A 26822-nucleotide genomic window follows, 5' to 3' on the forward strand; every position below is an offset into this window, starting at 1 on the left:
AGCAGCACAGAGGATATATGCGCAGAGCAGCGCAGAGGATATATGCGCAGAGCAGCACAGAGGATATATGCGCAGAGCAGCGCAGAGGATATATGCGCAGAGCAGCACAGAGGATATATGCGCAGAGCAGTGCAGAGGATATATGCACAGAGCAGCAAAGAGATGCAGATTGAAAGCCTGTGTTTTAGGCGTACTGACTCGGAGCTGCGGATCCAACAAAAGGATTAGAGCAGAAGGCCTAGAACAGGACTAGAACTGCTTACTGTCATCAGAGAGTTGAATCAGTTCATCATCCACTGTTTTAAATAGATCAGATTGTAATTATAACTTTTGAGATTGTTTTTCTGATGTATTGTCATATTTTTATTTTGTCTTGATTGTTCTTTGTCTGCCTGTCCAATAGTTTTCTTATGTATTGTGTTTTTACTTCTGTATTAATTGTTGTTTGTTTGCCTGCCCAGTGACTGCAGATGCAAATTAGCTGCCGGCTAACTCTGGTGCAGTTGTAAAATTGTGCCTTGTCCCTGTCAAATACACACTAAACTAAACTAAACTAAACGAAACTAAACGGTACTTTCATGTTCACGACTGCGCTTGAAAGCCGCACACGGCGCGTCCTGCGCATGCGCCATAGCACCAGTTAGCTGCCAGCAAGCCGCTTTAGCCCTCCCTCGTCCAGCGTGGCCATTATCTGAGGCAGAAAACACATTGAAATGTTCCGGAGAAAACTGACTGCTTTAGATTATCATAATCCTGACGGATTTAACTGCACGGGTAAGAAATATTTAACGAGACGTATCTTTATTTCGGCGCTAGCCATAGCTAACTACCCGGGTAGTTGGCTATAGCTAGCGGTTCTAGGTGCCAGACGAGATAGCCGACGTCACGCATACGGGATCACGACATGTACCCGCTTTGTTCTGCTCCAGGCTAAACACCGTTAAATATTATAATACACTACTCAGATTAATCTTACAATCAAGTCATAAGCAAAAGGAACATGTCGTGTAAAGGCAAATGTAACGTTAATTCCGCGGACCTTTGCAACTAGTGTGTTGGCGATTAGCTGCGTCCGGTGCATAGTAGCGGCTAACGTGCCAGCTGGCCGCTGCGTCCTCGCTCCCTCGCTCGCGCTGGCCAGCCAGGGCAGGCAGCCGGCCGGCTGGCTGGCCTACAGCCACCATGTCGGTCTCTGCACTAAGTGAGATTGATTTTATTTGCGGTTTTAAAAAACTTGGTTAAAAGAAACACTCAACGGTAAGGAAAGTGCTGAACAAATAAAGAGCAAAATAATCTAGATTATATTTGTTTGTTTGTTTGTTTGTTTAGCCTCTGACTGCCCCCTTGTGTGCGTGTCGGTGTGTGTGTTACTGTGCGCTGTTGTAGTTGAGGGCTGTATCAGGGGCTGGGTTAGGCGCGGGGTGGGCTGTCTGCGTGCTGACGGCGGCCATGTGGTCGGTTCTGCTGTCCACAGATGAGACTGAGTTCAGGAACTGCATCGTCTGGCTGGAGGACCAGAAGATCAGGCATTACAAGATAGAGGACCGGGGCAATCTCCGAAACATCCCAAGCTCCGAATGGCCAAACGCCTTCCAGAAGGTGAGACCTGTGCTGCATACCAACATATAACAGTAGTTAATGCTGCTTATCCAACACCTGATGTACTGTATAGGAATATATATATCTGTACTGTATATCACTATACTTCTATAGTTAATGCTGTTTATCCCAACACTTGATGAAAGACCATCACACATTTACTCTACTGGAGTCCTGTTAAAGTGTTTAATCTTTGGAATCAGATTTGTTTCAAAGCTGAAAAAAAATGCAGACAGAAATTTAGAGAACACGTCCACTTGTCTTGCAAAGACATATGGTGAAACACAGTATGTTTTCCAAGACACACAACATTTACCTATCAATTTCACTTTGTCTGTGTTTATTAGCGATTGAACCATGTTTAATTCCATAATCAAGCCTGGTTCCCAGTAAAAACCCAGGATGGCCAGACATAATCAAACCACGGATGTTTGTTGTGAATGAAACCATGTCAGTTCGAGCCAAACTGAGTTAAGACATCGTCTCACCAAGTAAGTCTTCTCAGAAAGGCTTACAGTGGAGAAGACTGCATTTAAACCTTACTTTTGGATATGTTGTTATGCTTCTATCCCCACATAAACAAAACACATACTGGGTCTTTTTCTAACCTCTGGGATGTTCCTGTGGCTTGAGTTTTTCACTGTCACATCTCCATCTAGCCAGCTTGTATGGTTCATGTTGGTGAAGCATGAACTTGCTTACCGGGGCCAGTTACTAGATCTGCACACCTTCATGCCACTATTCTCCTCACATCTTCAGCTTGAACTTGCTTTTTATAGTAATGGCAGAAATGGTGTTCTGGGCATCAGGGTGGCATAGCAGTCTATTCTGTTGCCTACCAACACAGGGATCACCGGTTTGAATCCCCTTGTTACCTCCGGCTTGGTTGGCCGTCCCTACAGACACAGTTGGCTGTGTCTGCCGGTGGGAAGCTGTTTGTGGGTATTTGTCCTGGTCGCTGCACTAGCACCTCCTCTGGTCGGTCAGGGTGCCTGTTCGGGGAGGGGGCAGGGACTGGGGGAATAGCGTGATCCTCCCACGCGCTACGTCCCCCTGGTGGAACTCCTCACTGTCAGGTGAAAAGAAGCGGCTGGTGACTCCACGCGTATGGGAGGAGGCATGTGGTAGGCTGCAGCCCTCCCCGGATCGGCAGAGGGTGTGGAGCAGAGACCGAGACGGCTTGGAAGAGTGGGGTAATTGGCAAAGTACAATTGGGGAGAAAAAAAAAAGGGGGGGGGGTTGGAGGCACATCAGAGTCTTGGATGGTTCCACTGTTTCAGCACCAGCTGACCCATAAGACAGAGTACTGGACTCAGGATGCTGTCAGGAATTATAAAGAACGGTGACACAGAACATGAAGTCACTCATAGGAAGAGCTCTTTGTGTTTTAAGGTGGTGGTTTTTAGTACGTGTGGGGTGGCTGTAAGAGAATGTCTGTGTTGTTTACTTGCTTTATGTTGCAGCCAGGTGTGGTGTTTAAGCTCGCATTTCTCTGTGCAGTACCTGCAGGACGTCAGCTGTCCGTTCAGCGTACAGGAGAGACAGGAGGCAGTGGACTGGTTATTAGGGCTGGCTGTGCGGTACGAATATGGAGACAACGGTAAGAGGCTTGTGTATTCGTGAGTCTCTCTGCATGTTGCATTTCCTAGGATGAATGTTGACTCAAGAAACATGTTGTGTGCAGTTTAATATCACGGCAAAACTGCAACAACAAAAAATCCTCACACCTGACTTGACTTGACCAGCAAAGTAAACATGGTTTTAGTTTTTATGGCGTTGAGATCGGCTACCAAGCAAGTCAGTGTAAATTAAATGTGCTTTTTAACTAATATGTAAACCTTCTTATTATTGACCAGTGTCCAGTTATTATATCCAGCGATGCCTAAGCTGTGGGTGGGGGGGGGGGGGTTCTGGGTCAGTCTCAATGTCCTCCACGTAGCTTGTGTTAATTTGTCGTTTTATCGCATGTTGAGATGTCGCGCCACACACTTGTAATTTAAAGAATCTTCATGGCTCTTGCAGTGCTGTGGGAATGCACACTTTAGTGACCTACGTAATTATCCTGGTGATGGCTCCAGACTCTTCAGTTCTTCAAAAAGGTTCCCAGAACTGGGTGGAAAACCACCTAATCTGTGATGATGGTGCTGAAGCACCGTAACAAGCATCATGGTTCACGGCAATTGCTGTTCCTCAGTCCACTGTGTAACTGATAGAATCATCTGGAAGAGATGATTCTATGATCAGATGTTTTTTTTATCTATCTATCTATTTATTTATTTTATTTCCCCCCTTTTTCTCTCCAATTGCACTTGGCCAATTACCCCACTCTTCCGAGCCATCCCGGTCACTGCTCCACCCCCTCTGCTGATCCGGGGAGGACTGCAGACTACCACATGTCTCCTCCCATACATGTGGAGGCGCCAGCCGCTTCTTTTCACCTGACAATGAGGCGTTTCACCTGGGGGATGTAGCGCGAGGGAGGGTCACGCTATTCCCATCAGCCCCCCCCCCCCTCCCCGAACAGGCGCCCCGACCGACCAGAGGAGGTGCTAGCGCTACTGCAGCGACCAGTACACATACCCACATCCGGCTTTCCACCCGTAGACACGGCCAGTTTTGTCTGTAGGGACACCTGACCAAGCCGAAGGTAACACAGAGATTCGAACCAGCGATCCCCATGTTGGTGGGTAATGGAATAGACTACCACGCGACCCGGACGCCACCCTACCAGATGATTCTATTATATATGTGATTCTATGTAACATGATGAAGAGGCCATGAAGGGAACAGTGCCACAAAGACAAAAGAGTTACTTCGCAGGTTAGCATCCGGCCGTTAATCCTTGTTGTTTCTTAAAGCCAATCTGAAGAAAGACATTTTCAGAGACGAGTTAAAGGAAACAGACAAGAGCATGTGAGCAGGGACAACTACATGTCCACTGGTTCCAGTCCAGGCCAGTAAATGTGATGAGTGTTAAATTGACCTGAACGTGAACCCCTGACATACATGTTGCTTGTATCTGTTTGTACTTTGTCATGATTAAGACATTTCATTCTCCAATATGTCCACATAACGGGGGAATTTGCCCCTTGCATCATGGGGTATTTGTTTGTTGAAACACTCAAACTGCAACAACCAATGAGAGTGCTAACGTGAATATGACATTGGGGTTATCATGGGGGCACGTTCCATCCCAGATGTTTTGTTGAATTCGGCCCACAATACCTCCAAAAGCTCAACTCATGAGTTCTGACATCCCAAAACCACTCCCTTCTAAACCCACATCCAACACCCTCTGCCTACTACCAACCTCCCTCTCGTACCCGGTAGAGATGGGAGCGAGAGGATGAGCGTTAGTATCGTTAGTTGCATGAGCTCACGTGGTTTGTATGTGTTTCCCTGTAGTGGAGAAGTATAAGAACTGTCAGCTGCTGTCCGCTTCAAACCACAGTAAACCAGCAGACCCGCTCATCAACCTTGACAGTAGGTATCATGTCCTCTACTCTTCCCCCGTCTGCCCCTCTCGATCTGCTGGCGTACCTTTGTTTTCTGTCTCTGTAAAGACTCCATTGTTATGGGTTTTTAAACACTGATGCCAATGGTTTTTTTTTTTAACCAAACCTGCCAGTAGCCCATATTTTGTGCCAGTATTCAATCTTTAAATTTGAAAATTACTATGCAGTAAATAAAAATATATTGAGATCATTTGAAAGCAATATTTTCATTTCTAGTGTCTATTTCGGCAGCTCGACAGTATGCCTCATCTGTAGTCTTAATTCGGTTGCACTTTTAAGTGTTGGTATATGGTGTGGTAGTATATTATCAGTACTGGTGCAGAAATAAAAGCGTGATGTGAAGTAGTGGCAGTATGACTTCTCTAGTTTGTCTTCATACTGTTATGGTGTGGCATAAGGAAGAAACACCAACGACCCACTTGTCCAGTTTAAACATAATAGGCAGTCTGAGACCTCCTCTCTGTCTGATGTTGGGTTGTGCTACTGTTTCTGCAAAATAACCTGGTAATAATACTACAGTAGTCGATGATCAAACATGTATAATCTACCCTGCAGAGTGCATTCATCTGACCAGAGTTAAACACGCTGCTTATGACAGCGTTTTTAACTCGACCATAAGTCCATGCCACAAGCCATACCATATCCATGCCACAAACCATACTATAATCCATGCCACAAACCCTACCATATCATGCCACAAACCATACCATAATCCATGCCACAAACCATACCGTAATCCATGCCACAAACCATACCGTAATCCATGCCACAAACCATACCGTAATCCATGCCACAAACCATACCATAATCCATGCCACAAACCATACCATAATCCATGCCACAAACATACCATAAATCCATGCCACAAACCATACCATAAATCCATACCACAAACCATGCCATAAATCCATGCCACAAACCATACCATAAATCCATACCACAAACCATGCCATAAATCCATGCCACAAACCATACCATAATCCATGCCACAAACCATACCATAATCCATGCCACAAACCATACCGTAATCCATGCCACAAACATACCATAAATCCATGCCACAAACCATACCATAAATCCATACCACAAACCATGCCATAAATCCATACCACAAACCATACCATAATCCATGCCACAAACCATACCATAATTCATGCCACAAACCATACCATAAATCCATGCCACAAACCATACCATAATCCATGCCACAAACCATACCATAATTCATGCCACAAACCATACCATAAATCCATGCCACAAACCATACCATAAATCCATGTCACAAACCATACCATAATCCATGCCACAAACCATACCATAAATCCATGCCATAATCCATGCCACAAACCATACCATAATCCATTGGTGCCCAACCCTGCTCCTGGAGAGCTACCAGCCTGCCGTTTCTCGCTCCAACCCTAATTTAACACACCTGATTCTACTAACTACCTACTGACCAAGATCTTGGTTAATTGAATCAGATTTGTTAAATCAGGGTTGGAGTGAAAACCGGCAGGAGGGTAGCTCTCCAGGAGCAGGGTTGAGCACCACTGCCATAATCCATGCCACAAACCATAGCACAAGGCCATGTGCATGTAGACACTGTGTCTACTGTTAGACAGTGTGCACATGCATCAGCATTGTGTTTTACCGCAAGAAGCTCTGTCATAAATTGACATTTTTATCTAGTTTTTAGCCAGTATTTTACGCTACAATTTTAGATCCTTTTAGATTTTACCTATATATTTTAACAAGGTAAAAGATTTTAATCATCGGACATTTGGGTAAGTTATCAGTAGTTTTCAGTTGTCTTTGAGCTGGACGTAGCTTACTGGACCATCTCTACTGCCGCCAGCTTAACTAGGTTTATTTTTAGCCTGGTGGCTAAGCTAGCCGGTAACTTTTATTGAGGATTTTAAGCTTTTTGCACCTTTACAGACTTTTATGCCAATTTTCTTGCTTATTGCCTGACAACAGTTCTGAACTGGTTGAGGACCTACCTACAGGATAGGCAGTTCTATGTGTCTATTGGAGACTTTGCCTCGGACAAAGTGGATACCATATGTGAGGGTACCCGAAGGTTTGATTCTTAATAATAATAATGATAATAATAAATTAAACTTATATAGCGCTTTTCTAACACTCAAAGTGGCTTTACAATAAACGGGGTGAAACAAGACAACAGATAAACACAACACAGACATACAGGGTTGGATGGGAAGGGGGCGCTACGAGAGAGAGAAGCGGCAGCCACACACGACGCCAGCAGTACTCTCCCACTTAAACACATACAAAAGGGCAAGAAAAACAAAGCAACAGCACTGTGGACGTTGATGTGTAGGTGTTTACTCCCGTAGCCTAGTCCTCTCCCAAGGTATCCACCAGGTGGCACTATTTAACCCAAAGCTGGGGGTGGTTCCTGGGCATCAGGGAATATCCACACACCGGTGGGCCTGCGTACCGCACGTCTAGGGGCCAGACCTCCTCCGGGTCCCTTGTAGTTCAACCAGGGTCCAAGGTGTACCCAGTTACCGTGTGTCGCCACGAGGAGGCGCTATGTAGGGCTTGCTGTTAGAGAAGTGATGTACTGGCAGGGAGAGACATACATGCTTGGCTGTCCTGTTCACATTTCTGCTTGCCAGCAGTGAAGGTTGAGAGTGAGACGTGACAGCACAGAACACTACACCAACACACTAGATGCTTCACAACAACCCCACTTCCTACACAACAATGTCACACACACATTCGGACCATTACTGTTTAATCTCTATATGCTCCCACTCACACGTTACACAGAAACACAACATATATTACCATAATTGTGCAGATGATTCACAACTGTACATATCCCTGTCTCCTGAAGACCTAGATGCCATACGTTCCCTAACTCGGTGTAGTGAAGATATTAATCTATGGATGTCAGAGAACTTTTTACAACTGAACAAAGACAAGACAGAAACACTTATTTTTGGTGCAAAGACTCAGAGACACAGAATTGCAGCTCATCTCAGCTCTCTGTCTCTGAAGTGCAAAAGTGAAGCTAGAAATCTGGGTGTGATCACAGACGGTGATCTAAATTTTAAGAGCCACATCAGTCATCTCTCAAGATCAGCCTTCTACCACCTTAAAAACATTTCAAAACTAAGGGGCTCTCTATCAAAATCACACTGTGAGACATTAATCCATGCATTTATAACAAGTAGACTGGACTACTGTAATGGACTATTCAACGGCCTCCCAAAATCACTTGTGCACCAACTACAGTTAATTCAACATGTGGCAGCACGTGTTCTCACTAGAACTAGAGTATGAAGAGATTACACCTGTTCTTAGACCTCTGCACTGGCCTCCCGTCAACACTGGAATAGATTTATTTTTACAATGTCTTTATTGATTTTTAACTTCCACAAACAAACAAAACATGCGCCCCCCCCCCCAACATTCACTTGTTCTCATTAACATCTCCCTTGCATTTCGAGCCAAAATGAATATAAAACACATGACAAAACCAATCACACAATTCAGTGGTACCTCTAACAAAATAAAGCTATATACTATATAGACAAAAAAATTACGTCATTGCAGCAGTTTCAAAACATGCCTCCATCCCCTGTAGGATCGATGTTTAAAATGGCTTTACTTTATACAAAGCTGTAAATGGCCATGCACCTCAGTGTGTAAGAAATGCTAATTAGATACAGCTAATTAGATACAAACCAGCAAAAACTCTCAGGTCCAGTGGCCTTTTAACCACCCGTCGTGCTGTAAAACAGGGAAGCTGCCTTTTGTATTTATGCCCCAAGTGGATGGACAGCCCTGCTTGAGGACCTGAGAGAGGCCCCCACACTGGACACATTTAACAACAGGTTAAACACCTTACTTTTCCCAACAGCCTACGGCTGGTGTGTGTGTGTGTGTGTGTGTGTGTGTTTTGTATAGTTTGATATATTCTGCTCTGATTCCTGTATAACTGCACTAACACCCGTTGATGTGCATATTTATTTTCTACATTTGCACTTTTATGATTATTTTGATTGTATTGTTACTCTATGTAAAGCACATTATGTTGCCTGTGTATGAAATGTTCTATAAAAATAAAGTTTGACTTGACATGACAAATAGAAAAAGTTTATATCTAATTTCCAACTTGTACCTAGAAGTTGCACAACATTCATACATTTCAGTTTGATACACCCAGTGGAAATCTGATGTTTAAACAATGACACTTTCTTCGTGCCTGCCTTCTTTTAGCTTTCTCTCATTTTCCCCCATAGAAGAACATAATCCAGACTTTGTGTGTGTGTGTGTGTGGTTTTTTCTTTTTTAGGTAATTCACCAGATTTTAAGGCAGGTGTGACAGCTCTGGCCAACATTCTCAAGATACAACGTCATGATGACTACCTAGTCATGCTCAAGGTAATAGTGTCTCTCTGTGCTGCCTTGTCTTGGGTCTGTGTCTTAGGCCACATTTACACTGCAGGTCTTAATAGCTGAGCTGGATTTGTTTAGTTAAAATTCAGTGTTTTGTCTTTGAAATATACATTTTGCAATCTGAATTTGGACTATGTATTTGCACGGTCATGCATCTTGTGACACATATGTACCCACAGCAACAAGTGTGGTGTTTTGCGTAGCAATGTAGGTGACAGACAGATTTCAGACACAGAACCGAGTGAAAGTGTTGCCAGATTCCATTCAGGGCTCTGATTGGGCAGAAGACAGCCCAATCAGCACCCTAAACCCACCCAAAAATAGCACCCCCTCCTTCTTCTTTTTTTTTACTGCCATTTTGTAGAAGGTTTCTCTGTCTGTCCGGTGTATGTATGTAATAGTAATTATGTTTATCAAAGCCATTTTTACCCGCCCAATCAAATGAAAAGTAGCCCAATCTGGCAACACTGCCCAGTGAGCTTCTGTTTATTCCAAAAGGTGTCGATGGACAAATGGCAGAGAAGGGCTGTGGGATGCATTTCTTTTTTGTATTTGCTGCAGCAATTTCCCCCAAGTCCGTCAAGAAATGTTTTTGACTAGGTAGCAGGACTCTGGGGTGGCAGTAGTGATGCCTCCAGATTTTTATCTGATGCAGGAGAACGAACCGGTGCAGATAACCACATTTCACACCGTCAAGGCAAGGAAGCTGCAGTGGAAGCTGTAGTGGAAGCTGTAGTGTATGTTATCGTGTAAGATGTACTGTAAGCAGTAGTGGAAGTTGCAGTGGAAGCTGTAGTGGAAGTTGTAGTGGAAGCTGTCGTGGAAGTTGTAGTGTAATGTAAGATGTAGTGGAAGCTATAGAGTAAGCTGTAGTCTATGTTGTAATGTAATGTAAGATGTAGTAGAAGTTGTACTGTAAGCTGTAGTGGAAGATGCAGTGTAAGTTGTAGTGTAAGCTGTAGTGTAAGTTGTAATGTAAGTTGTAGTGGAAGTTGTAGTGTAAGCAGTACTGTAAGCTGTAGTGTAAATTGTAGTGTAGCGTAAGATGTAGTGGAGGTTTTAATGCAAGTTGTAGTGTAAGCTGTAGTGTAAGTTGTAGTGTAGGTTGTAGGGTAAGCTTTAGTTTAAGTTGTAGTGTTAGAGTGTAGGTTGTAATGTAAGTTGTCGTGTAAGCTGTAATTTAAGCTGTAGTGTAAGTAGTTCTGTAAGTTGTCGTGTAAGCTGTAGTGTAAGTTTTAGGGTAAGCTGTAGCGTAAGTTGTAGTGGAAGCTGTAGTGGAATTATTAGTGTTAATTGTAGGGTAAGTTGTAGTGTCAGTTGTAGGGTAAGTTGTAGTGTAAGTTGTAATGTAAGCTGTAGTGTAAGTTGTACTGCAAGTTGTAGGGTAAGTTGTAGTGGAAGCTATAGTGGAAGTTGTGGAAGCTGTAGTTGTAGGGTAAGTTTTAGTGGAAGTTGTAGAGTAAGTTATTGGGTAAGTGTTAGTGGAACTTGTAAGTTGTAGGGTAAGTTGTAGTGTGATCTGTAGTTGAAGTTGTAGTGTAAGCTGTAGTGGAAGTTGTACTGTAAGCTGTAGTGGAAGTTGTAGGGTAAGTTGTCGTGTAAGCTTTAGTGGAAGTTGTAGTGGAAACTATAGTGGAAACTATAGTGGAAGTTGTAGTTTAAATTGTAGTGGAAGCTGTAGTGGAAGTGTAATGGAAGTTGAAGGATAAGTTGTAGGGGAAGTTGTAGTTTAAATTGTAGTGGAAGCTGTAGTGGAAGTGTAATGGGAGTTGTAGGGTATGTTTTGGGGTAAGTTGTAGTTTAAGCTGTAGGGTAAGCTGTAGGGTAAGCTGTAGTGGAAGTTGTGGAAGTTGTAGTGGAAGTTGTAGTGCGAGCTGTAGTGTGAGCTGTATTGGAAGTTGTAGTGTAAGCTGTAGTGGAAGTTGTAGTGTGAGCTGTAGTGGAAGTTGTAGTGGAATTATTAGTGTAAGTTGTAGTGTCAGTTGTCGTGTAAGCTGTAGTGGAATTTGTAGTGGAAGCTGTAGGGTAATTTGTAGGGTATGCTGTAGTGGAAGTTGTAGGTTAAGTTGTACGCTAAGTTGTAATGAAAGCTGTAGTGGAAGTTGTAGTGGACATTGTAGGGTAAGTTGTTTTGGAAGTTGTAGTGTGAGCTGTAGTGGAAGTTGTAACGGAAGCTGCAATGCAAGTTGTAGGGTAAGTTGTTGTGGAAGTTGTAGTGTGAGCTGTAGTGGAAGTTGTAACGGAAGCTATAGGGTAAGCTGTAGTGGAAGCTGTAGTGGAAGTTGTAGTGGGCGTGGTAGGGTAAGTTGTGTTGGAGGTTGTAGTGTGAGCTGTAGTGGAAATTGTAATGGAAGCTGTAGTGCAAGTTGTAGGGTACATTGTTGTGGAAGTTGTAGTGGAAGCTGTAGTGGAAGTTGTAATGTAAGCTGTCGTGGAAGTTGTAGTGAAAGTTGTAATGGACGTTGTAGGGTAAGATGTAGTGAAAGCTATAACGGAAGTTGTAGTGGACGTTGTAGGGGAAGTTGTTGGGGAAGTTGTAGTGTAAGTTGCAATATAAGCTGTAGTTTAAGCTGTGGTGTAAGTTGTACTGGAAGTTGTAGTTGTAGTGGAAGTTGTAGTGTAAGCTGTAGTGGACGTTGTAGGGTAAGTTTTAATGGAAGCTGTAGTGGAAGTTGTAGGGTACGTTGTGGAAGTTGTAGTGTAAGCTGTAGTGTAAGTTGTAATATAAGCTGTCATGGAAGTTGTAGTTTAAATTGTAGTGGAAGCTGTAGTGGAATTTGTAGAGTAAGTTGTAGTGGAAGCCATAGTGGAAGTTGTAGAGTAAGTTGTAGTGGAAGCCATAGTGGAAGTTGAAGGGTAAGTTGTAGTGGAAGATGTAGTGGAAGTTGAAGGGTAAGTTTTAGTGGAAGTTCTAGGGTAAGCTGTAGTGGAAGTTGTAGTGGAAGTTTTTGGGTAAGTTGTAGTCGAAGTTATAGGATAAATTGTAGGGGAAGCTGTAGTGTAAGTTGTAGGGTAGGTTGTAGTGTAAGCTGTAGTGGAAGTTGAAGGGTAAGTTGTCTTGGAAGTTTTAATGGAAGCTGTAGTGGAAGTTGTAGGGTAAGCTGTAGTGGAAGTTGTAGTGGACATTGTAGGGTAAGTTGTTTTGGAAGTTGTAGTGTAAGCTGTAGTGTAAGTTGTAATGTAAGTTTTAGTGGAAGTTGTAGGGTAAGTTGTAGTGGAAGCCGTAGTGGATGTTGTAGAGTAACTTGTAGTATAAGCCGTAGTGGAAGTTGAAGGGCAAGTTGTAGTGTAAGATTTAGTGGAAGTTGAAGGGTAAGTTTTAGTGGAAGTTCTAGGGTAAGCTGTAGTGGAAGTTGTAGTGGAGGTTGTAGTGGAAGTTTCAGGGTAAGCTGTAATGGAAGCTATAAGAGAAGTTGTAGTGGAAGTTGTATTTTAAATTGTAGTGGAAGTTTTAGTGGAAGTTGTCGTGTAAGCTGTAGGGTAACTTGTAGTGATAGCTGTAGTGAAAGTTGTAATGTGAGCTGTAGTGGAAGTTGTAGTGTAAGCTGTAGTGGAAGTTGTAGTGTGAACTTTAGTGGAAATTGTAGTGGAAGTTGTAGTGGAATTTGTAGTGGAAGTTGTAGTATCAGTTGTAGTGTCAGTTGTAGGGTAAGATGTAGTGGAAGCTGTAGTGGAAGTTGTAGGGTAAGTTGTAGTGGAAGATGTAGTGGAAGTTGAAGGGTAAGTTTTAGTGGAAGTTCTAGGGTAAGCTGTAGTGGAAGTTGTAGTGGAGGTTGTAGTGGAAGTTTCAGGGTAAGTTGTAGTGGAAGTTGTAGACTAAGTTGTAGTGGAAGTCGTAGTGTGAGCTGTAGTGGAAGCTGTAGTGTAAGTTGTAGTGTGAACTTTAGTGGAAATTGTAGTGGAAGTTGTAGGGTAAGTTGTCTTGGACGTTGTAGTGGAAGTTGTAGACTAAGTTGTAGTGGAAGTCGTAGTGTGAACTTTAGTGGAAATTGTAGTGGAAGTTGTAGGGTAAGTTGTCTTGGACGTTGTAGTGGAAGTTGTAGGGTAAGATGTAGGGTAAGTTGTAGTGGAAGATGTAGTGGAAGTTGAAGGGTAAGTTTTAGTGGAAGTTCTAGGGTAAGCTGTAGTGGAAGTTGTAGTGGAGGTTGTAGTGGAAGTTTTAGGGTAAGTTGTAGTGGAAGTCGTAGTGTGAGCTGTAGTGTAAATTGTTGTGTAAGCTGTAGTCTAAGCTGTCGTGGAAGTTGTAGTGGAAACTGTAGTGGAAGTTGTCGTGGAAGTTGTAGGGTAAGTTTTAGTGTAAGCCATACTGGCAGTTGTAGGGTAAGTTGTAGTGTAAGCCGTAGTGGACGTTGTAGTGTAAGCTGTCGTGGAAGTTGTAATATAAGCTGTAGTGGAAGTTGTACTGGAAGTTGTAGCGTAAGCTGTAGTGGAAGTTGTAGTGGAGGTTGTACTGGAAGTTGTAGTGGAAGTTGTAGTGGAAGTTGTGGAAGTTGTCGTGTGAGCTGTAGTGAAAGTTGTAGTGTGATCTGTAGTGGAAATTGTAGGGTAAGTTGTCTTGGAAGTTGTAGTGGAATTTGTAGTGTCAGTTGTAGGGTAAGATGTGGTGTAAGTTGTAGTGGAAGCTGTAGTGGAAGTTGTAGGGTAAGTTTGGTGGAAGCTGTAGTGGAAGTTGAAGGGTAAGTTATAGTGGAAGTTGTAGGGTAAGTTGCAGTGGAATTTGTAGGGTAAGTTGTAGTGTAAGATCTGGTGAAAGTTGTAGTGGAATTTGTAGTGGACGTTTTAGGGTAAGTTGTAGTGTAGGCAGTAGCAGAAGTTGTAGGGTAGGTTGTAGTGTAAGCTGTAGTGTAAGTTGTAGCGTAAGCTGTAGTGGCAGTCGTTGGGTAAGTTGTAGGGTATGCTGTAGTGTAAGATGTAGTTGAAGTTGGGTAAGTTGTAGTGGAAGTTGTAGGGTAAGTTTTAGTGAAAGTTGTAGGGTAAATTGTAGTGGAAGCTGTAGTGGAAGTTGAAGGGTAAGTTGTAGTCGAAGTTGTAGTCGGAAGTTTTAGGGTAAGTTGTAAGGTAAGTTGTAGTGGAAGTTTTAGGGTAAGCTGTAGTGGAAGCTGTGGTGGAAGTTGTAGGATAAATTGTAGGGGAAGTTGTGGAAGTTGTAGTGGAAGTGCACCACGGGTATTTTGGTTTGTGTGTGTGTGTGATTACAGTGACAAATTAAGTTAGCTTTAGATGTGTTTGTGTATATCTTTTGAATGCAGTGTTATTGTTTGTTGATGACATTGTTTTTATGAGTTGTATTTTATATTTGGCTCTGTCCTGAAATACACAGCCCTTTATACAGTATGAGTCATGTGTATCATGGTTGTGTCCGTCTGCCAGGCCATTCGTATTCTGATCCAGGAGAGGCTGTCTTCAGAGGCCATCGCTAAGTCCGGCCAGGCTAAAGAGGTAAAGCTGAACTTGATGATCTGGGAAATATAAAGATATTGTGCAGTCCTGCAGGGAACTCACCTGCCTCACTGTGGGAAATGTATAATTTGATGGATATGAACAACGTCACTGAAAATAGAAAAGGCTTAGCAGTGTTCTTCACTGGACTGCGTTGTCACATATCCCTGCTGTTGAAGCAAATGGATTTAATTTAAACACTGCTGTGAAACAAAGACAAACAGCATCTTTAGTTACAGAATGTGCAATATAAAAATGCTATTATTACTTTTTATGATGTATCACTATTGTTTTGCATCCTTTATTCTTCCATAACTTTTATTTCTTATATCGACTCCTTTTACTATGAATTGTTTGTTTGATTTCACAGTTTTAGGCTGTTAATGTACAGTGTCTGCAGTTTTCTTCTCGGTCCATGCAGTTAGCAGGGTATTAATGTAGTGTCTGCAGGTTTCTTCTCGTTCCATGCAGTTAGCAGAGTATTAATGTACAGTGTCTGCAGGTTTCTTCTCGGTCCATGCAGTTAGCAGGATATTAATGTACAGTGTCTGCAGTTTTCTTCTCGGTCGATGCAGTTAGCAGGGTATTAATGTACATTGTCTGCAGTTTTCTTTCGGTCCATGCAATTAGCAGGATATTAATGTACAGTGTCTGCAGTTTTCTTCTCGGTCCATGCAGTTAGCAGGATATTAATGTACAGTGTCTGCAGGTTTCTTCTTGGTCCATGCAGTTAGAAGGGTATTAATGTACAGTGTCTGCAGTTTTCTTCTCGGTCGATGCAGTTAGCAGGATATTAACGTACAGTGTCTGTAGTTTTCTTCTCGGTCCATGCAGTTATCAGGATATTAATGTACAGTGTCTGCAGTTTTCTTCTCGGTCCATGCAGTTAGCAGGATATTAATGTACAGTGTCTGCAGTTTTCTTCTCGGTCCATGCAGTTAGCAGGACATTAACGTACAGTGTCTGCAGTTTTCTTCTCGGTCCATGCAGTTAGCAGGGTATTAATGTACAGTGTCTGCAGTTTTCTTCTCGGTCCATGCAGTTAGCAGGGTATTAATGTACAGTGTCTGCAGTTTTCTTCTCGGTCCATGCAGTTAGCTGGGTATTAATTTACAGTGTCTGCAGTTTCTTCTCGGTCCGTGCAGTTAGCAGGGTATTAATGTACAGTGTCTGCAGGTCTCTTCTCGGTCCATGCAGTTATCAGGATATTAATGTACAGTGTCTGCAGTTTTCTTCTCGGTCCATGCAGTTATCAGGATATTAATGTACAGTGTCTGCAGGTTTCTTCTCGGTCCATGCAGTTAGCTGGGTATTAATGTACAGTGTCTGTAGTTTTCTTCTCGGTCCATGCAGTTAGCAGGGTATTAATGTACAGTGTCTGTAGTTTTCTTCTCGGTCCATGCAGTTAGCTGGGTATTAATGTACAGTGTCTGTAGTTTTCTTCTCGGTCCATGCAGTTAGCAGGATATTAATGTACAGTGTCTGCAGTTTTCTTCTCGGTCCATGCAGTTAGCAGGGTATTAATGTACAGTGTCTGTAGTTTTCTTCTCGGTCCATGCAGTTAGCAGGGTATTAATGTACAGTGTCTGCAGGTTTCTTCTCGGTCCATGCAGTTAGCAGGATATTAATGTACAGTGTCTGCAGTTTTCTTCTCGGTCCATGCAGTTATCAGGATATTAATGTACAGTGTCTGCAGTTTTCTTCTCGGTCCATGCAGTTAGCAGGATATTAATGTACAGTGTCTGCAGTTTTCTTCTCGGTCCATGCAGTTAGCAGGATATTAATGTACAGTGTCTGCAGGTTTCTTCTTGGTCCATGCAGTTAGCAGGGTATTAATGTACAGTGTCTGCAGTTTTCTTCTCGGTCCATGCAGTTAGCAGGATATTAACGTACAGTGTCTGTAGTTTTCTTCTCGGTCCATGCAGTTATCAGGATATTAATGTACAGTGTCTGCAGTTTTCTTCTCGGTCCATGCAGTTAGCAGGGTATTAATGTACAGTGTCTGTAGTTTTCTTCTCGGTCCATGCAGTTAGCAGGATATTAATGTACAGTGTCTGCAGTTTTCTTCTCGGTCCATGCAGTTATCAGGATATTAATGTACAGTGTCTGCAGTTTTCTTCTCGGTCCATGCAGTTAGCAGGATATTAATGTACAGTGTCTGCAGTTTTCTTCTCGGTCCATGCAGTTAGCAGGATATTAATGTACAGTGTCTGCAGTGTTCTTCTCGGTCGATGCAGTTAGCAGGGTATTAATGTACAGTGTCTGCAGGTTTCTTCTTGGTCCATGCAGTTAGCAGGGTATTAATGTACAGTGTCTGCAGTTTTATTCTCGGTCCATGCAGTTAGCAGGATATTAATGTACAGTGTCTGCAGTTTTCTTCTCGGTCCATGCAGTTAGCAGGACATTAACGTACAGTGTCTGCAGTTTTCTTCTCGGTCCATGCAGTTAGCCGGGTATTAATGTACAGTGTCTGCAGTTTTCTTCTCGGTCCATGCAGTTAGCAGGGTATTAATGTACAGTGTCTGCAGTTTTCTTCTCGGTCCATGCAGTTAGCAGGGTATTAATATACAGTGTCTGCAGTTTTCTTCTCGGTCCATGCAGTTAGCAGGGTATTAATGTACAGTGTCTGCAGGTTTCTTCTCAGTCCATGCAGTTATCAGGATATTAACGTACAGTGTCTGCAGTTTTCTTCTCGGTCCATGCAGTTAGCTGGGTATTAATGTACAGTGTCTGCAGGTTTCTTCTCAGTCCATGCAGTTATCAGGATATTAACGTACAGTGTCTGCAGTTTTCTTCTCGGTCCATGCAGTTATCAGGATATTAATGTACAGTGTCTGCAGGTTTCTTCTCGGTCCATGCAGTTAGCTGGGTATTAATGTACAGTGTCTGTAGTTTTCTTCTCGGTCCATGCAGTTAGCAGGGTATTAATGTACAGTGTCTGTAGTTTTCTTCTCGGTCCATGCAGTTAGCTGGGTATTAATGTACAGTGTCTGTAGTTTTCTTCTCGGTCCATGCAGTTAGCAGGGTATTAATGTACAGTGTCTGTAGTTTTCTTCTCGGTCCATGCAGTTAGCAGGGTATTAATGTACAGTGTCTGTAGTTTTCTTCTCGGTCCATGCAGTTAGCAGGGTATTAATGTACAGTGTCTGCAGGTTTCTTCTCGGTCCATGCAGTTAGCAGGATATTAATGTACAGTGTCTGCAGTTTTCTTCTCGGTCCATGCAGTTATCAGGATATTAATGTACAGTGTCTGCAGTTTTCTTCTCGGTCCATGCAGTTAGCAGGATATTAATGTACAGTGTCTGCAGTTTTCTTCTCGGTCCATGCAGTTAGCAGGATATTAATGTACAGTGTCTGCAGGTTTCTTCTTGGTCCATGCAGTTAGCAGGGTATTAATGTACAGTGTCTGCAGTTTTCTTCTCGGTCCATGCAGTTAGCAGGATATTAACGTACAGTGTCTGTAGTTTTCTTCTCGGTCCATGCAGTTATCAGGATATTAATGTACAGTGTCTGCAGTTTTCTTCTCGGTCCATGCAGTTAGCAGGGTATTAATGTACAGTGTCTGTAGTTTTCTTCTCGGTCCATGCAGTTAGCAGGATATTAATGTACAGTGTCTGCAGTTTTCTTCTCGGTCCATGCAGTTATCAGGATATTAATGTACAGTGTCTGCAGTTTTCTTCTCGGTCCATGCAGTTAGCAGGATATTAATGTACAGTGTCTGCAGTTTTCTTCTCGGTCCATGCAGTTAGCAGGATATTAATGTACAGTGTCTGCAGTGTTCTTCTCGGTCGATGCAGTTAGCAGGGTATTAATGTACAGTGTCTGCAGGTTTCTTCTTGGTCCATGCAGTTAGCAGGGTATTAATGTACAGTGTCTGCAGTTTTCTTCTCGGTCGATGCAGTTAGCAGGATATTAATGTACAGTGTCTGCAGTGTTCTTCTCGGTCGATGCAGTTAGCAGGGTATTAATGTACAGTGTCTGCAGGTTTCTTCTTGGTCCATGCAGTTAGCAGGGTATTAATGTACAGTGTCTGCAGTTTTATTCTCGGTCCATGCAGTTAGCAGGATATTAATGTACAGTGTCTGCAGTTTTCTTCTCGGTCCATGCAGTTAGCAGGACATTAACGTACAGTGTCTGCAGTTTTCTTCTCGGTCCATGCAGTTAGCCGGGTATTAATGTACAGTGTCTGCAGTTTTCTTCTCGGTCCATGCAGTTAGCAGGACATTAACGTACAGTGTCTGCAGTTTTCTTCTCGGTCCATGCAGTTAGCAGGGTATTAATGTACAGTGTCTGCAGTTTTCTTCTCGGTCCATGCAGTTAGCAGGGTATTAATATACAGTGTCTGCAGTTTTCTTCTCGGTCCATGCAGTTAGCAGGGTATTAATGTACAGTGTCTGCAGGTTTCTTCTCAGTCCATGCAGTTATCAGGATATTAACGTACAGTGTCTGCAGTTTTCTTCTCGGTCCATGCAGTTAGCTGGGTATTAATGTACAGTGTCTGCAGGTTTCTTCTCGGTCCATGCAGTTAGCTGGGTATTAATGTACAGTGTCTGTAGTTTTCTTCTCGGTCCATGCAGTTAGCAGGGTATTAATGTACAGTGTCTGTAGTTTTCTTCTCGGTCCATGCAGTTAGCAGGGTATTAATGTACAGTGTCTGCAGTTTTCTTCTCGGTCCATGCAGTTAGCAGGGTATTAATGTACAGTGTCTGCAGTTTTCTTCTCGGTCCATGCAGTTAGCAGGGTATTAATGTACAGTGTCTGCAGTTTTCTTCTCGGTCCATGCAGTTAGCAGGGTATTAATGTAAAGTGTCTGCAGTTTTCTTCTCGGTCCATGCAGTTAGCAGGGTATTAATGTACAGTGTCTGCAGTTTTCTTCTCGGTCCATGCAGTTATCAGGATATCAATGTACAGTGTCTGCAGGTCTCTTCTCGGTCCATGCAGTTATCAGGATATTAATGTACAGTGTCTGCAGGTTTCTTCTCGGTCCATGCAGTTAGCAGGGTATTAATGTACAGTGTCTGCAGTTTTCTTCTCGGTCCAAGCAGCTAGCTGGGTATTAATTTACAGTGTCTGCAGTTTCTTCTCGGTCCATGCAGTTAGCAGGGTATTAATGTACAGTGTCTGCAGGTCTCTTCTCGGTCCATGCAGTTATCAGGATATTAATGTACAGTGTCTGCAGTTTTCTTCTCGGTCCATGCAGTTATCAGGATATTAATGTACAGTGTCTGCAGGTTTCTTCTCGGTCCATGCAGTTAGCTGGGTATTAATGTACAGTGTCTGTAGTTTTCTTCTCGGTCCATGCAGTTAGCAGGGTATTAATGTACAGTGTCTGTAGTTTTCTTCTCGGTCCATGCAGTTAGCTGGGTATTAATGTACAGTGTCTGTAGTTTTCTTCTCGGTCCATGCAGTTAGCAGGGTATTAATGTACAGTGTCTGTAGTTTTCTTCTCGGTCCATGCAGTTAGCAGGGTATTAATGTACAGTGTCTGCAGGTTTCTTCTCGGTCCATGCAGTTAGCAGGATATTAATGTACAGTGTCTGCAGTTTTCTTCTCGGTCCATGCAGTTATCAGGATATTAATGTACAGTGTCTGCAGTTTTCTTCTCGGTCCATGCAGTTAGCAGGGTATTAATGTACAGTGTCTGCAGTTTTCGTCTCGGTCCATGCAGTTAGCTGGGTATTAATGTACAGTGTCTGTAGTTTTCTTCTCGGTCCATGCAGTTAGCAGGGTATTAATGTACAGTGTCTGTAGTTTTCTTCTCGGTCCATGCAGTTAGCAGGGTATTAATGTACAGTGTCTGCAGTTTTCTTCTCGGTCCATGCAGTTAGCAGGGTATTAATGTACAGTGTCTGCAGTTTTCTTCTCGGTCCATGCAGTTAGCAGGGTATTAATGTACAGTGTCTGCAGTTTTCTTCTCGGTCCATGCAGTTAGCAGGGTATTAATGTAAAGTGTCTGCAGTTTTCTTCTCGGTCCATGCAGTTAGCAGGGTATTAATGTACAGTGTCTGCAGTTTTCTTCTCGGTCCATGCAGTTATCAGGATATCAATGTACAGTGTCTGCAGGTCTCTTCTCGGTCCATGCAGTTATCAGGATATTAATGTACAGTGTCTGCAGGTTTCTTCTCGGTCCATGCAGTTAGCAGGGTATTAATGTACAGTGTCTGCAGTTTTCTTCTCGGTCCAAGCAGCTAGCTGGGTATTAATTTACAGTGTCTGCAGTTTCTTCTCGGTCCATGCAGTTAGCAGGGTATTAATGTACAGTGTCTGCAGGTCTCTTCTCGGTCCATGCAGTTATCAGGATATTAATGTACAGTGTCTGCAGTTTTCTTCTCGGTCCATGCAGTTATCAGGATATTAATGTACAGTGTCTGCAGGTTTCTTCTCGGTCCATGCAGTTAGCTGGGTATTAATGTACAGTGTCTGTAGTTTTCTTCTCGGTCCATGCAGTTAGCAGGGTATTAATGTACAGTGTCTGTAGTTTTCTTCTCGGTCCATGCAGTTAGCTGGGTATTAATGTACAGTGTCTGTAGTTTTCTTCTCGGTCCATGCAGTTAGCAGGGTATTAATGTACAGTGTCTGTAGTTTTCTTCTCGGTCCATGCAGTTAGCAGGGTATTAATGTACAGTGTCTGCAGGTTTCTTCTCGGTCCATGCAGTTAGCAGGATATTAATGTACAGTGTCTGCAGTTTTCTTCTCGGTCCATGCAGTTATCAGGATATTAATGTACAGTGTCTGCAGTTTTCTTCTCGGTCCATGCAGTTAGCAGGATATTAATATACAGTGTCTGCAGTTTTCTTCTCGGTCCATGCAGTTAGCAGGATATTAATGTACAGTGTCTGCAGGTTTCTTCTTGGTCCATGCAGTTAGCAGGGTATTAATGTACAGTGTCTGCAGTTTTCTTCTCGGTCCATGCAGTTAGCAGGATATTAATGTACAGTGTCTGTAGTTTTCTTCTCGGTCCATGCAGTTATCAGGATATTAATGTACAGTGTCTGCAGTTTTCTTCTCGGTCCATGCAGTTAGCAGGATATTAATGTACAGTGTCTGCAGGTTTCTTCTTGGTCCATGCAGTTAGCTGGATATTAATGTACAGTGTCTGCAGTTTTCTTCTCGGTCGATGCAGTTAGCAGGATATTAATGTACAGTGTCTGCAGTTTTCTTCTCGGTCCATGCAGTTAGCAGGATATTAATGTACAGTGTCTGCAGTTTTCTTCTCGGTCCATGCAGTTAGCAGGATATTAATGTACAGTGTCTGCAGTTTTCTTCTCGGTCCATGCAGTTAGCAGGACATTAACGTACAGTGTCTGCAGTTTCTTCTCGGTCCATGCAGTTAGCAGGGTATTAATGTACAGTGTCTGCAGGTCTCTTCTCGGTCCATGCAGTTATCAGGATATTAATGTACAGTGTCTGCAGTTTTCTTCTCGGTCCATGCAGTTATCAGGATATTAATGTACAGTGTCTGCAGGTTTCTTCTCGGTCCATGCAGTTAGCTGGGTATTAATGTACAGTGTCTGTAGTTTTCTTCTCGGTCCATGCAGTTAGCAGGGTATTAATGTACAGTGTCTGTAGTTTTCTTCTCGGTCCATGCAGTTAGCTGGGTATTAATGTACAGTGTCTGCAGTTTTCGTCTCGGTCCATGCAGTTAGCAGGGTATTAATGTACAGTGTCTGTAGTTTTCTTCTCGGTCCATGCAGTTAGCTGGGTATTAATGTACAGTGTCTGCAGTTTTCTTCTCGGTCCATGCAGTTAGCAGGATATTAACGTACAGTGTCTGTAGTTTTCTTCTCGGTCCATGCAGTTATCAGGATATTAATGTACAGTGTCTGCAGTTTTCTTCTCGGTCCATGCAGTTAGCAGGATATTAATGTACAGTGTCTGCAGGTTTCTTCTTGGTCCATGCAGTTAGCTGGATATTAATGTACAGTGTCTGCAGTTTTCTTCTCGGTCGATGCAGTTAGCAGGATATTAATGTACAGTGTCTGCAGTGTTCTTCTCGGTCGATGCAGTTAGCAGGGTATTAATGTACAGTAGGGCTGCAACTAACGATTATTTTGGTAGTCGACTAATCTGTCGATTATTTTTTCGATTAGTCGACTAATCTAACGATTATTTCTTTCACACCCTCCATCTCTGCTTCCTGAGGGCGCGGATCCTCTTCCGGGCTCCAGTGCACGTTTTACCTCACACGCTTAAGTCTGCACACTTGTGAATGTCGCCCTGTGTCTCTCTGCCTTAACATAACATGATCCCATAGCGAATTAAAATAATGACTCACGAAACATTTGAATTTGGAACTTGTTTTGGAGCTACTTGTTTAATCAAATGCATCATCAATCATAATGAAAACTAAATAAATACATGAAATAATACAAATGAAAGTAAATGCATTATCAATCATAATAAAAACAAAATAAATAAATTAAATAATACAAATTAAAGTGCAAGTCAAAACGTAAAGATCATATGCAAATAATGTTTTAAAAGTAACTCAAAATAGCAGCCTCTGCCCCAGCACCGCGGTTCTGATGGGGCTGTTAACCTGGTCCAGGAGGGGGACGTGGATCCACTCACTGGGCTCCACCATCTCCAACAGGAGGGGAGAATGAGTCAGCTCAGACAGACCTGTAGGTCTTTTGTTTGCTGTGTGTGAGTGAGAGGAGCTGTGTGTGTGTATATGTGTGTCTTACTCTGATCTCCTGCAGTTCATAAACACTTTAAATTGCAGTGCAGGAACGTGAGCATGTCGACGTGCTCTGGAGTGAGGCTGGCTCTCTTCTTTGAGGCGATGTTCCCAGCTGCTGAGAAGAGACGCTCAGAGGGAGTAGAAGTAGCTGGAATACACAAAAACGATTTGGCTTGTGATGCAAGGGTTGGATACTTTGCCTCATTCAATTTCCACCAAGACAGGGGACTTTCTGTCTTTGAGAGGGGCTGCTCTCCGAAGTACATCAGCACTTCATTACTGATCGCTTGGTTGCGCGCATCCTGTTCATCATTGGTCTCACTGTCACTGTCTGTTGAGTCACATCCAAGCAGTGAATCGAGAGCTGAAACAGACCTATTTGTAGTTCCGTCAGCTGAGTCTGTGGCATCCTTGTCAGCTGATGCTGCTGTGGCTTCTTCATTCCCACTGGTGTGCTGGTTATTCACAGTACTCCCATCCTTGGACTGTAGGGCCAGAGCTTGTACTTTATTCTGAACACTGAACCTCTCCTCCGGTGTCAGGAATTTCAGTTTTCGAAATCGTGGGTCTAGTGCAGCTGCAATGATCTGTTTGCTTGGGTCATCATCTGTGATGGTGACCTCTCTTGACCAGCGTGCAGTGGTCTCCTCTGAAGCAGCCGCCTGGAAGGCCTGCACAGGAGCTGTATCATAGGCAGTGTGGGTTGACTTCAAAAGCCCTCTGACTAGTGGAGGCAGGGCGGGGGCTGTCACATAGCTTTCACCACTCAAGTAGACAGTGGCACATTCAAAGGCCTGGAGAGCTTTGGCCAGTTCATCTAGCAGGGTCCACTGATCAGCTTTGAGGTCTAGGTATTGTTTCCCTCTCTGTGTTACTGCCGGGTCAGACAGAGTCGCAGTCAGTGGCCATCTCTGTTCCAGCATGCGAGTCACCATATAATAGGTGCTGTTCCACCTGGTAGAGACATCTTGGACAAGTTTGTGTTCCGGGGTCCCCATCTGTTTCTGCTTTGTCTTAAGCTTGCTTGAAGCCAGTTCGCTCCTTTTAAAGTGCTTGACGAGACACCTCGCTGCTCCCAGTGCTTTACTGATCTGAGGGTGTTTCAGTGCACGATTGATCACCAACTGTAAAGTGTGGCCTGCACAGCGGATAGACACCCACCCATGTTTTTCCTGCAAGATGTTTGCAGCCAGTACGACATTGGAGCCATTGTCATGAACAACTGCCACAATCTTGCTTGGAGGGATCTCAAACCTTTCCACAACCTGCTCAATCCATGCAGCAATGTTGGGTCCAGTGTGCCGTTCTTCGAGTGGCATGGTTGTAAGGCAGAAGCTAGTGAGCTCCCAGTCATCACTTATAAAGTGACAGGTGATGCCAAGATATGCCTCTGTCGCGACACTGGTCCAGGCATCAGTTGTCAGGGCAATCTTGTTCTTGGTTGCTTTAAGAGCATCTTTAACCTTACCAAAAGTAGCTTCATACTTTCCCTCCATAAGCTTAGTAAAATGAGTTCTGGAAGGTAAGGTGTAACCTGGATGGAATGTGGTGACCATCTGCTTAAATCCCCCATCTTCAACCATGGATATTGGTCTCATGTCATTGACGAGCATGTTGAGGATGCTCTCTGTTAAGACTCCAGCCATTTGAGGGGTGCATGAGCCTCTCTTCAGGATGAACTCATCCACACACCTTTGCTTAGTACTAAAATAGAAAGAGAACAAAACAGAAAGCTGTATTAATTATCATCACAATTTGTAGGCTATGGTATCAGTTTATCTTAGTGTACTGACTAATACCAATTAAACCATTTAAATGAATAAATATCTTACAACTGAATTATTGATATGCTCCAACCCAGTCTAACTAGCTAACGCTACGACAAGCTACAGCTGATTAGAGCGCACTGGGAAAGCTAGTTGACTGTCTAGGCTACAGACAGCTCACGTTAGCACCGTGTCGTGTTTTTGCAGACTGCAGATTGACTAGCTAAGTAAGATAGCTAGCTAATGTTAGATGGTGCTAACGTTCCCCGTCTCTGCAGTCTTGCCTGCGCTTTAGCCCAAAAAGTTCAATTTTTTTCAACTGAAAAAAAAAGAAACCTAGAGCCCATAGCGCAGTAAGTTACTGCAGTCAGTGAATGTTAGAACTCGTTAACATTTAGCTAACGTTAGCAATCTTAACTTAGCTAGTTAATACTCCAGTCTGCAAAAACACGACACTCGGTGATAAATGACGGAGCTAAACAACTCTAAGCTGTAGTGTGCTACGCTGCAAACTTGGTGCTGTTTAGCTAATGTTACATACAGCTCGTTGGTGGATACGCAGAATCCACATAACTGAAATAGCGTTCGCTTAGCAAGCATCACCCTTGAGACGTTCTGTTTTCCAACATGTAACTTAAGCTAACGTAAACATTACGATACTGTGGCTAACTAGCTAAACTTACCCATGATCCGAAGTAGCAATCATCGTGGCTCCAGGGTGCTTGCGTTTCAAATGCTCGTGCATCGCCGTAGTGCTGCTGTGGAAGGCCAATTCGGCTTTGCATATTCTGCATTTAACTGACTTCTTTGGCTTGTCATCTGTGAAATACTCAGAGACTTTTGATAGTCTCGGTCTCGCTGGTTTTTGCTCTTCATTAGCCTCATTCGCTCTCCTTTCCGCCATCGTTCATTCGCTTTCTTCTTCTCTTCGTCGTTCATGCAAAATGCAGTTATATCAGACGATGGAAGCGATACTGCCCCCAGCACTTCCTATAGGGCATTGCAGTTACAAATGAACATTTGTGCGGTTTTGGGTTAACGTTACTGGCTCTGATTGTTTTTATACGACGCGTCGAAGCTAAAATTCTGCGTCGACGAGTTTTTATGATCGACGTCGTCGATTATGTCGACTAATCGTTGCAGCCCTAATGTACAGTGTCTGCAGGTTTCTTCTTGGTCCATGCAGTTAGCAGGGTATTAATGTACAGTGTCTGCAGTTTTCTTCTCGGTCCATGCAGTTAGCAGGGTATTAATATACAGTGTCTGCAGTTTTCTTCTCGGTCCATGCAGTTAGCAGGATATTAATGTACAGTGTCTGCAGTTTTCTTCTCGGTCCATGCAGTTAGCAGGACATTAATGTACAGTGTCTGCAGGTTTCTTCTCGGTACA

General features: G+C 43.3%; 1 protein-coding gene across 1 annotated transcript in view; it reads left to right on the forward strand.

Moving 5' to 3' along the window:
• Positions 1 to 637: 637 nt before the first annotated feature.
• rtraf (RNA transcription, translation and transport factor) overlaps positions 638 to 26822 on the forward strand; it is a 31266-nt gene continuing 5081 nt past the window's right edge. The window contains exons 1-6 of the mRNA XM_056301230.1: positions 638 to 774; positions 1475 to 1599; positions 3100 to 3199; positions 5005 to 5082; positions 9442 to 9530; positions 14916 to 14984. Of these exons, the coding sequence (XP_056157205.1) occupies positions 714 to 774; positions 1475 to 1599; positions 3100 to 3199; positions 5005 to 5082; positions 9442 to 9530; positions 14916 to 14984 (522 nt within the window). The 5' untranslated portion in view covers positions 638 to 713. The remainder of the gene's footprint in view (positions 775 to 1474; positions 1600 to 3099; positions 3200 to 5004; positions 5083 to 9441; positions 9531 to 14915; positions 14985 to 26822) is intronic.

The sequence above is a fragment of the Lampris incognitus genome, chromosome 21 (genome assembly GCF_029633865.1).
Source record: "Lampris incognitus isolate fLamInc1 chromosome 21, fLamInc1.hap2, whole genome shotgun sequence".
Taxonomy (NCBI): domain Eukaryota; kingdom Metazoa; phylum Chordata; class Actinopteri; order Lampriformes; family Lampridae; genus Lampris; species Lampris incognitus.